Here is a 12,750-nt window from a genome sequence, read left to right on the forward strand (position 1 = left end):
TTGAGGTCAGGAGAGTGAGGTTTGCACACTGCACAGCTATCTACCAGCTGGCTCCTGTTACATCAAGGCCATGTAAACACACACTGGACAGATGTCTTTAATCGCTGTGTGTACCGCGCAGGACCATTGCATATTATTAGAGACTGTGCTAAGTTTAAAAGTACTTTAAAATTTATTAATGCATCTCAAGACACCTGTGTTCTGTTTCACCATTTGTTGCGCTTCATGAAGCTTTATCGGTGCTGGTGTCACAAGTTAACATTCTGATGAATTTCAGGTTGCAAAGAGGACTTAATGTGACTGTTACACATTACCTGACAAAGATTCAGTGCTTGATAAATGGTGAGTGTTTCCCCCCGCCCTTTTGCTCTGGTGTGCAGACAATAATTACAGAAGTTGATTGCTGAATCCATAGGCGGAAATCGCAGGGGGGTCGGGGGGCTCAGGACCCCCCTAAAATATCATTAAAATATGTGTATTGTAAATAATATAATGATATATTCTTAAAATAATTGTTTAAGAAATAAAATAATACAAATGCAAACGGGGCAACAACAAAAAAAACCTTGGGGTCCCCTTCAAAAATTGCTCTTGAGAATTGTTATGTTTATTGTCCCCCACAACATTTTGATGAAATTTTCACCCCTGGCTGAATCACATAAAATCAAAGTTTATAAACTGTAGCATTCACTACCTCATGGAAAGTGAACCTGTCCGGGCAGAATTACGCATTTTCTATTGATTAAGTATAGGCCCCCTATGTTGCAGGCAGTGACAGAGATTGTTTTTGTTAGACTTTAATGTGATTTTATCATTTGATGATTTACATATTGTGCTATTTATGCTTACAGCTCACAGTGCTCTTTATTCCCTGCTAGTCAGAGTTTGTGTTTGACGCATCCATGGCAATAAAGTTCGGAGCCCTTTGGGTTTAGAGGCCCCTGGGCAATGGCCTATATTTGGTGTGCACATTTCTGAATGCTCGAGACAGGGTATGGGTGATGCAAATTGCGTCATCAGCACTGCCACACTGCTTGACCGCCGCCTAGATTTGCTTGTGCATGCGATCTGCTGCCTTGCACATCGTCTGCACATGCATTGGCCATTGACTGTACTAAAAGAGTGTCATAGAGCAGTTGTATTGTGCATGTGTCAAACGCGTTCCTATTAGTTCGTGGTCAGAAAACTATACTCACAAAGGCAGCATGGTCGACCAGGTGCAAGGTGATCCGGAACACTCAAAAATTAAGTATAACTGGGCCTTAAAGGCCAACGTTTACTTGGTTTAACCATATATGGTTTTTCACGTGCCGGTACGTCACACACATTTCGTCATCAGCTTCCCAGGATGCGTTCCTCTTCAAAATTTTACCCCCTCCTCTCGCTAACTTCCATCCGGCTCTGTCTCGTGGACTCACATGTACATCATTGCTTATGTTGCGTGAGTACTCACTACTGGCGAAACCTGTGCAGTGGGTTGAAACAGAACTGCCTAAACCCTTGATCACTTGGAGATCGTTATCGCTCTTGCAATATGACTGATGTCATTTTGTGGAATATTTTGCCGATTTTTGCACCTGAGAAGACAATGGCTGTTGGCTGTACTAAATGAGTTTCACAAAGCAGTCACAGTGTGCGTGCGTCGAACGCATCCGAATGAGCTCATGGTCAAAAGAGTAAACTTTGAAAAGTTGAAGGTCAAGGTATAGTTCCTTGTTGTGCATTTCAGATTGTATTGCGCCTGGTCGACCATGCTGCCTCTGAAAGTATACTCTTCGACCACAAACGCGTTCAACGCATGCACACTATGACTGCATTGTGATTCTCTTTTGGTACAGTTTATGGCAGGTGCATGCAGACGATGTCCATGTGTCGAGAAAATCTTTGAAGCACGTGGAGTCCGTACAGACTCTGCTGATGATGAAATTTGCATCACAATTACTATGCATGGAGCGATTACCAACCTGGACAAACCGAAGTATACTTTTGCCTTGAGGGTTCGACCGTGTGTTAGATGGAAAGGCTCAAGGAAAAATTAAGTATACCTGAACCTTTAAGGCCCAGGTATAGGCTATTTCGATTTTCTGCATTCCGGATCGCACCTGGTCGACCTCGTCCTCTCAAAGTATACTCTTTGAACTGCAAGCAAAAACGCGTTTTGATGCATGTGCACTGCTTTGTGAAACTCTTTTAGTAGAGTCAATGGCAGGCACATTCGCCAACGATGTGCACAGATGAGGATTTGAATAACTGGACTGCACGCGGACTGTGCTGATGATGAAAATTTGCATTAAACCAGTGGCGGCTGCTGGTCTTTCAAAGAGGGGAAGCTCATTTTAGGCCTACATTATAAACTTATTTACCCTATTTTTTGCACTAAATCAATCTTAGGTGTTGATCTGCCCTGCTGTTTAATTCTAATTTTTTCCTCGTAAGGAAAACTTTCAAATGGCTTCGCCAAAATCAGGTCGACAATATTAGCACCGTCTACCATCGTGCGCAGTTTCACCCGTACGACGCTAGCCTAGCCTACTGTATGAATGAATGAATGAACGAACGAACGAACGAACGCTCTAAAACAAAATATATTAAACTTGGTAAAACTGAAACAAGGAATGTGGTGTATAATTGTGTGAAATGTATTATGCAAATTGACTAGCAATTTCGCCAAACAAATATAAAGAAATAGGTTGCAGCAGTTTGTCTTTCGACTACACTTGAGAAATCCGCGATGGGACTGAGCGCGAAATCGCTTCAGTGACTTCTTATAGTACAGATTCGCTGTCAATCAAAAGGAGACGCAGTCTTTCGACAGATCCTCCAATCATCACGCGGAAGCCCGGAGTCCGGGCCAGCCCACTCCTCATTCACCCCTAGAGACGCTGAGCGTCCGTGGGCGGGACATAATCGCAGCATTTATCCAATGACCGTCTATTTTCGGAGCACTGAAAAAAACTGTTCAGAGCAGCCCCGTTGAAGTCAATGGACGCTCGGCTTCAACAGGGAAATGCACTGACGCTACGGGAATGTATGAGAAGTAAATCGAGTCAGCCGACCTGCTATATGTAATGTAGCTGATTCTGAACGAACTCGTCTTCGAGATGAACGTGTTCTAACGCATTTTTAGTTAGTAAATTGTTTACACAATAGTACATGTTTGACCATTATTTTTTTGACATTATAGGGGAAGCTGAGCTTCCCTTGCAATCTTAAAGAAATCCCCACTGCATTAAACATATGATCAGCAACATGGACAACTGAAGTATACTTTGGCTTTTAATGTAAACAGGCCTATCATTTCAGTCAAGTGTGTCCCAACTTTGTTAGCAAATATTTCGTTTCATGTATGCAGTAGCCCATGCTAAACTTTTTAATTTACGGTTAAAACAACCTGTGGAGTCTGACTTATTTTCATAGTGCACCTGATCAGGCTGTTTGAGTTGCTGCTGCCGATATTGTCCAAAGTCTGGCTGCTCTTATCTGCCGGCTGTTCTGAGAATGTTAACTTCATCAAGATGGTTTTATATGCCACCTTAATCTTTGGGATCTTGAAAGCGTACACTATAGGGTTAACAGCAGAGTTGGCGTGAGAGAGGAGTACCCCTATGTGGAAGGCAACAGAGGGTAGACTTGTGATGTAGTAATTCAAGGTATTCATGATGTGAATCGGGAGCCAGCACACGACAAACAGAACCAGGACCAATGCTAGCGAATTGGCCAGTCTTCGCTCTTTACGATAAAACGTTCTGGACTCCACGACTCGTCCGACTCCTTTTCTAAGATGTTTAGATATTGTATAAAAGATAAAAGTGTAGAGCACCAACATGATGACTGTGGGTGGAAGTATACAGATGAGAAAGTTGAAGTTGACCAAATAGGACATGGATATGACTGTAAGGAATTTGCATGTAATGGTGGAGTTGACATTTGTCGTCGGGTCATCATTGTGCCATCCAAACATTGGGATGAGACCCAGTATGGAAGCGGTGAGCCAACAAACTATGACCGCTGCCCACAAGTGTTGCTTTTTGCCTGCTCCTCTAAACCTGAAAATAGAAGATAAAATGGAAACCAATAAGGTCCGATTTATTAACATTAGTTAATGCATTAGGAATCATGTATGGAGGACAAAACATGAAAAAATAATAAATAAATAATAAATAAATAAATGTAATAATAAGAAAATAAATAAAGGAATAAATGTCTTGATAAAACAAATATAATTAGTTTTTAATTAAATGTATTCCTGAATTTATTTTTGTATGACTTTTTTCCTTTATTTTTTATTTTCTCTTTTTATTTATAATTTGTCTTTTTATTTTTATTCTTTAAAACTTTTTTTATTCTTTTATTTGTTTTTTATTATTATTATTTATTTATGCATTCATTTATTTTTATAATTATCTATTCCCACATGTATTTATTTCTATATTTAAATATTCCCACATTTATTTATTTTTGTATTTATTCTTACATTTCTGTCTCTTGTATGATAATGATGTGGGCGTGTCCTGCTTACCACTGGCTTATTGTAGATTGAAGCGTGTGCTCGATTACGCTTGACTTGTTTTGATGTGACGTTACATATTGTGTAAACTAAAGCTATTTGTGGGGCTAAAAACACAAGAGCTTCAGTCAATCCAAGATGTGTTGGTTATACTACAATCACAAAATAAATGAGGAGCTGTTTTTTTAACAAATCCACAAAATGAGCAAGTTTCATAAATGATATGATTTAACCTTATGCTTTTCTTTTTTTTTCCCTGTGTATATAACTTCATATTTTGATGTCTGCAAATCCATAATATTGATTTCTGTTGTTATGATTGTTCATTGTAAAAGATACAACCATGCTTCATTTCCCTGATAAAAAAATTTAATAAAAAAATCTATAGCTGACGCTTCACATATATCTAGAGAGTTGCGCAACTTGCAAATTAAGTCGATAACCACGCATCAAATGACTGTTTCATTTAGAGTAGAGGTGCTTATTGATGTTTTAGGAGAGCTGTAGGCCGGTATGAATGTCGAAGCACATCCTGGATTGTTAAACTCTCTGCAAAATGTTTTATTTCTTTTTTTTATTTATACGTTTATTTGTATAGGGACAGAACAAAAAAAAAAACACGATCCCAGTCAAAACTGGAAAATATGTATTGCACATAGAGAGTATAGCCAAAGCTAATTTGCATCTCAGGTCCCTAGAAAGTCTTTTCTAAACAAAATAAAAAATAAAACTACTATACTGTATCATCCTGTCTCTTTATCAATTTACATAAAACAGATGGTGCTTTATTGTGCAAACATTTAAAAATCAATTTTATATATGACAGATTCTTAAAATTAAAAATGACATTTTTTTAAAACGTTGCAGTGATGCCATCGGTTCCCTGCATATTCTAAATCTGTGCGAGTCAGGGTGTGCTAAGGTGGGACGTCCATCTGCTTCCGATAAGTACTATTGAGCTCTCATCCAATGATGCACTGGAGCTACGCAAGGACCGCCTCCCTCATTTACATGTTGCACACAGAAAAGTAAAAAATAAATACATGTATAAATAAATAAATATATATGGGAATATTTAAATATGGAAATAAATATATGTGGGTATAAATAAATATAAAAAATAAATTAATACATAAATAAAAAAAAAAAGCAAAATAAATGAATAAATAATTAAAAGTTAAAAAGAATACAAATAAAGTTAAAAATAAATATAGAAAATAATAAAGGCATAAATTCATACAATAATATTGATTAAAAAGTCAGGAATAAATTTAATTAAAACCTAAATATATTTGTTTTATCAAGACATTTATTCCTTTATTTCTTTATTATTACATTTATTTATTTATTATTTATGCAGGTTTGGGCCTCCATAATCATGAACTAACAATGAACAATAATTTTAACAGCATTTATTTGTATTCTAATTTCCTATGTGGGTCAGTGGCGGCTGCTGGTCTTTCAAAGAGGGGAAGCTCATTTTCGGCCTACATTATAAACTTATTTACCCTATTTTTTGCACTAAATCAATCTTAGGTGTTGATCTGCCCTGCTGTTTAATTCTAATTTTTTCCTCGTAAGGAAGACTTTCAAATGGCTTCGCCAAAATCAGGTCGACAATATTAGCACCGTCTGCCATCGTGCGCAGTTTCACCCGTACGACGCTAGCCTAGCCTACTGTATGAATGAATGAATGAACGAACGAACGAACGAACGCACGAACGCTCTAAAACTAAATATATTAAACTTGGTAAAACTGAAACAAGGAATGTGGTGTATAATTGTGTGAAATGTATTATGCAAATTGACTAGCAATTTCAGCCAAACAAATATAAAGAAATAGGTTGCAGCAGTTTGTCTTTCGACTACACTTGAGAAATCCGTGATGGGACTGAGCTGAAATAGCTTCAGTGACTTCTTATAGTACAGATTAGCTGTCAATCAAAAGGAGATGCAGTCTTTCGACAGATCCTCCAATCATCACGCGGAAGCCCGAGTCCGGACCAGCCCACTCCTCATTCACCCCCAGAGACGCTGGCGTCCGTGGGCGAGACATAATCGCAGCATTTATCCAATGACCGTCTATTTTCGGAGCACTGAAAAAACTGTTCAGAGCAGCCCGTTGAAGTCAATGGACACTCGGCTTCAACAGGGAAATGCACTGACGCTTCACGGGAATGTATGAGAAGTAAAGTCAACCCGACCTGCTATATGTAATGTAGCTGATTCTGAACGAACTCGTCTTCGAGATGAACGTGTTCTAACGCATTTTTAGTCAATAAATTGTTTACACAATAGTACATATTTGACCATTATTTTTTTGACATTATAGGGGAAGCTGAGCTTCCCTTGCAATCTTAAAGAAATCCCCACTGATGTGGGTGTTTCTTCTACTTTGGGCACTTTTAACACTGTAGACTTCTAGAAAGAAAAGTTAAAAACATTTTCACACTCTCACTGGTTTATTTAATTTGTCTACAAACGGTGTCCAACATGAGGAGATTAATGTCATTTGTTGTCTTTAATAAAATGTCATGAAATTCCCACCTCAGTGTCAGTTCCAGCCAATTCTGTGTGTTGAATTAATTAATTGTGTTAATAATGGAAATGACGCTTATAAAAAATGATTTCTAATATTTTTAAAATAAAATGGTATACTCTTTCGTGGCCGTAACCAGCTATGAGGTTGCTGAGGTCTAGACCTCGGTAAATTTTTCATATTTAATAATACATTTTGGAGCTATATACGATTAACAACACACGACTGCAACTTTTAAATGCCTTCGTGTAATTTGCATAATTCTTTACAATAATTGAAAAGTTTCATATGAAATATACAGTCTGGCTTTTAGAGCAACATGACATAAATTCATAACTTTCATAACTTGCATATCCAATAACACATCTGATCTCAGTCTAAGAGAAAACATGCATCATTTTCATTTGCAAAAGTTTGGTTTCCTGCTTATTGCTATCTAATGTAATCTGCAAGCCTGCAATTTCACTGTCACTCGAGCAAGACTTTAAATATGAATTTAAAAAAGACTTTGACAATGATAAATATTCAAACCTGAGAGGGTTATAGACACGCAGGACTCGGTCCACTGCTATGGCCAGCAGGGAGTGCACAGAGGCCTGGGTCAACACGATGACCATGCAGCTGATGAAGAGGCAGCTGTGGAAAGTAGTCTGCAAACGTCCATCAACTACCAAGGCGAGCGGCACGGCCACAGCTCCGACCAGAAAATCTGCCACTGCCAGTGACAAGACAAAGCAGAATGTGGTCTGACGGAGGGCTCGGCTGGACCAGACTGCCCAGATCACCAGCAGGTTGCCCAGGCAACATACTACAGCAATGAAGACCTCCAAGAAAGTATAGATCGCCTTCTCACCATCAGCCATGTCAAGTGAATGAAGCACAGGAAACTAAGAGGAACTTAGCTGGTGTTGGTGGTTTAGTTTGTCTTTAGAAAGTCACTGGCTTAAAAAATGCACTCTCTCACACACACACACACACACACACACACACACACATGTTGTGTTTCCATGTTTTATGGGGACTTTCCATAGACATAATGGTTTTTATACTGTACAAACTTTATATTCTATCCCCTAAACCTAACCCTACCCCTAAACCTAACCCTCACAGAAAACTTTCTGCATTTTTACCTTTTCAAAAAACATAATTTAGTATGATTTATAAGCTGTTTTCCTCATGGGGACCGACAAAATGTCCCCACAAGGTCAAAAATTTCGGGTTTTACTATCCTTATGGGGACATTTGGTCCCCACAAAGTGATAAATACACGCTCACACACACACACACACACACACACACACACACACACACACACACACACACACTTGTTGTGTTTCCATGTTTTATGGGGACTTTCCATAGATATAATGGTTTTTATACTGTACAAACTTTATATTCTATCCCCTAAACCTAACCCTACCCCTAAACCTAACCCTCACAGAAAACTTTCTGCATTTTTACATTTTCAAAAAACATAATTTAGTATGATTTATAAGCTGTTTTCCTCATGGGGACCGACAAAATGTCCCCACAAGGTCAAACATTTCGGGTTTTACTATCCTTATGGGGACATTTGGTCCCCACAAAGTGATAAATACACGCTCACACACACACACACACACACACACACATACACACACATATTACTACATGTATTGTGTGTATGTGTACACATATACACACACTGTGTGCTATATGTGTGTGTGTGTGTGTGTGTGTGTGTGTGTGTGTGTGTGTGTATACAGTACTGTGTGAAAGATTAAGGCACTTGTGAAAAATGTTACATAGTGAGGATGTCTTCAAAAATAATGCCATAAATAGTTTTCATTCATCACTTAATGTCATACAAAGTCCAGTAAACATAAAAAGCTAAATCAATATTTGGTGTGACCACCTTTGCATTGAAACAGCCAAATTCTACTAGATACACCTGGACACTTTTTCTTGGTTGTTGGCAGAGAGGAAATGTACTTGTTCATTGAACTGTTGTATATAAGCAATATCACACTGTACAGTATACACACACTGTATATAATAGTAAAAATATACATTGTACCTAATAAGTTCATTTCTTAAATTGAATTGAAAAAAAAAAATATTACAATTTGTATTAAATAAATAAAACTGACCTGATGGCTTCTTTGATGCAGTTCAAATATTAGTTTTAACATTTGGGTCACTACCTAGTTTCTATACTTCCATTTGAGTTATTTTATAGTTTTTGATGACTTAACTTCTTAAAATATGGAAAATAGTAAGCAAAAAAATTACTGGTTTATTTAGAACACATAAAAAAAATTAAATGAATGTTAGAACGAAGTGAAATGGATTCAAATTCTAGTTCATTTCTATACTGGCCCCTTATAGAGTTTAGCACTACCTTTAGATTTCAACATTTCCTGGCCAACAGTAGTGCTTAGGAATCATTACATTCATCTGGTAATGCAGCATACCATAAGATATCAATTATTATATTTTATAATATTTTAAATAATGTAGGTTTCAATAATATTTTGTTTCCATAATGTTTTAAAATGTAATGATAAAATACATATACAGTGCCTTGCGAAAGTATTCGGCCCCCTTGAACTTTTCGACCTTTTGCCACATTTCAGGCTTCAAACATAAAGATATAAAACTGTAATTTTATGTGAAGAATCAACAACAAGTGGGACACAATCATGAAGTGGAACGGAATTTATTGGATATTTCAAACTTTTTTAACAAATAAAAAACTGAAAAATTGGTCGTGCAAAATTATTCAGCCCCTTTACTTTCAGTGCAGCAAACTCTCTCCAGACGTTCAGTGAGGATCTCTGAATGATCCAATGTTGACCTAAATGACTAATGATGATAAATAGAATCCACCTGTGTGTAATCAAGTCTCCGTATAAATGCACCTGCTCTGTGATAGTCTCAGAGGTCCGTATAAAGCACAGAGAGCATCATGAAGAACAAGGAACACACCAGGCAGGTCCGAGATACTGTTGTGGAGAAGTTTAAAGCCGGATTTGGATACAGAAAGATTTCCCAAGCTTCAAACATCCCAAGGAGCACTGTGCAAGCGATAATATTGAAATGGAAGGAGTATCAGAACACTGCAAATCTACCAAGACCCGGCCGTCCCTCTAAACTTTCAGCTCATACAAGGAGAAGACTGATCAGAGATGCAGCCAAGAGGCCCATGATCACTCTGGATGAACTGCAGAGATCTACAGCTGAGGTGGGAGACTCTGTCCATAGGACAACAATCAGTCGTATACTGCACAAATCTGGCCTTTATGGAAGCGTGGCAAGAAGAAAGCCATAAAAAGTGTCGTTTAAAGTTTGCCACAAGCCACCTGGGAGACACGCCATACATGTGGAAGAAGGTGCTCTGGTCAGATGAAACCAAAATCGAACTTTTTGGCAACAATGCAAAACGTTATGTTTGGCGTAAAAGCAACACAGCTCATCACCCTGAACACACCATCCCCACTGTCAAACATGGTGGTGGCAGCATCATGATTTGGGCCTGCTTTTCTTCAGCAGGGACAGGAAAGATGGTTAAAATTGATGGGAAGATGGATGGAGCCAAATACAGGACCATTCTGGAAGAAAACCTGATGGAGTCTGCAAAAGACCTGAGACTGGGACGGAGATTTGTCTTCCAACAAGACAATGATCCAAAACATAAAGAAAAATCTACAATGGAATGGTTCACAAATAAACATATCCAGGTGTTAGAATGGCCAAGTCAAAGTCCAGACCTGAATCCAATCGAGAATCTGTGGAAAGAACTGAAAACTGCTGTTCACAAACGCTCTCCATCCAACCTCACTGAGCTCGAGCTGTTTTGCAAGGAGGAATGGGCAAAAATGTCAGTCTCTCGATGTGCAAAACTGATAGAGACATACCCTAAGCGACTTACAGCTGTAATCGCAGCAAAAGGTGGCGCTACAAAGTATTAACTTAAGGGGCTGAATAATTTTGCACGCTCAATTTTTCAGTTTTTTATTTGTTAAAAAGTTTGAAATATCCAATAAATTTCGTTCCACTTCATGATTGTGTCCCACTTGTTGTTGATTCTTCACAAAAAATTACAGTTTTATATCTTTATGTTTGAAGCCTGAAATGTGGCAAAAGGTCGAAAAGTTCAAGGGGGCCGAATACTTTCGCAAGGCACTGTAGACCTACTGCTGTTCATTGTTGTTCATCTAAGGGGAAAGAAATTGGAGAAGAAAGTGACCTTTGTGATTTGGCAGGAAACAAAATAGGATTCAAATGTTCTCAGCAGTTTTAATCTCATACTTCTCAGTTCCCACACTGTAAAACATTTGATGTTGGTTAAAATTAGAAACAAAAGTTCATCTGCTGCCTTAAAAATGTGAGTAAACTTAACTTGAAGGTAACCTTTGTTTCAACTCAAATAGTTACATTTAACAAGTTGTTTAACTAATGATCATTTGTTGTTTCAGCTTGATACACTGAGTTAAAAACAACTTACAATAACTAAGTTTCCATTCAAGGATGTTTTGCGAAAAAAATGTTAGCGCATCAAAATAAAGCTGATTAGCGCAAAAATGTCACAAATGTTGACATAATATTTTTCCGTTTAACTCAAGCGCATAAACTTTATGTCAATATCTGCTGCATGTTGAACAAATAAATGGCTGCTGTTTGTATCCATCCATTTGTTTATTAAAGTTCTTTTCCACATCATTCCAAACAATAGACGGCAGTCACGGAATTAGCCCACAGTACAAAAAACATATAATTTCTGTGCACAAAGATGTTTTAAATTAAGAATTAATACACAATACTTAGGAGAAAAGTTTTTTTTTGGAACACTAACTGCCCAATTCTATTAAATTATTGTTTAGTTTACTTTTGGAAAAATGCCAGCAAAATCCCCTGTATTAAATAAAAGAAATTACCAAACGAAAAAAGCATTCAATTAAAAAAATGAATTACCAAACGAAAAAAACAACAATATATTTTTAGATCTTTTCTTTTCTCAATCTTAAATTAGCTTTACCCTGTTCTGTAGATCAATAAAGTCGGCTGAATGATGTTCTCAGAATGTTCTGCACGTTGTTCAAGACTATAAACTATCAGAACTATTTGTCTAATGCGGAGTTCACTTTCAGAAAACAAGCTTTTGAACATTTTGAAACGTTTAAATATTTTAAATCTAACCATCTTTACCTCAGATCACATTTACTGCTTCAGCAAATGGAAATTTGCATTATGAAGCTAAAACAAATTTGAGATGATAATCAAGTTCAGTTGGTCGTTAAAAGTTGCTGGAGAAATATGCGGGACATAATGCAGTTGTAATAGCGATGCTTTAGATTAGATGATTGTTCAAAATATTGAATATCTGGAATGTATCATATGTAAACCCTGATATTACACTGCAACATTTTTTTTTCTTTAATAGCTGTGCACATGATATACACATCGATTGATGGTCCTTATACTGAGACAGAAAGTTTCCGCGACTACTTTTGTCGGCAGGTTGCCAGCTTGAACAGGGCAATGACGATCCACTTTCGGGTCGGAACTGGTGCCAACCTGCGATATGCGCAACATCAGGACCAATATTACAGTCCAAGAAGGGCAACTTCTCCCTTTGATTGCAATTCCTCCTCATCTGATTGCTTTTATTTGTTCATTAAAATGAGAGTAAGCTGGCTAATTTCAATGAATTGTCTCAATAATC

At 37.6% G+C, this 12,750-nt stretch overlaps 1 protein-coding gene across 1 annotated transcript; it reads right to left on the bottom strand.

Moving 5' to 3' along the window:
- Positions 1–3,297: 3,297 nt before the first annotated feature.
- LOC127654438 (adenosine receptor A1) lies at positions 3,298–7,909 on the bottom strand. Its single transcript, XM_052141636.1, has 2 exons — positions 7,578–7,909; positions 3,298–4,046 (listed from the first exon to the last, which is right to left on the bottom strand). Exons 1-2 carry the CDS (start codon positions 7,907–7,909, stop codon positions 3,371–3,373), a joined length of 1,008 nt encoding a protein of 335 aa, XP_051997596.1. The 3' UTR covers positions 3,298–3,370.
- Positions 7,910–12,750: the final 4,841 nt, after the last annotated feature.

The sequence above is a fragment of the Xyrauchen texanus genome, chromosome 13 (assembly GCF_025860055.1).
Source record: "Xyrauchen texanus isolate HMW12.3.18 chromosome 13, RBS_HiC_50CHRs, whole genome shotgun sequence".
NCBI classification, from domain to species: Eukaryota; Metazoa; Chordata; class Actinopteri; order Cypriniformes; family Catostomidae; genus Xyrauchen; species Xyrauchen texanus.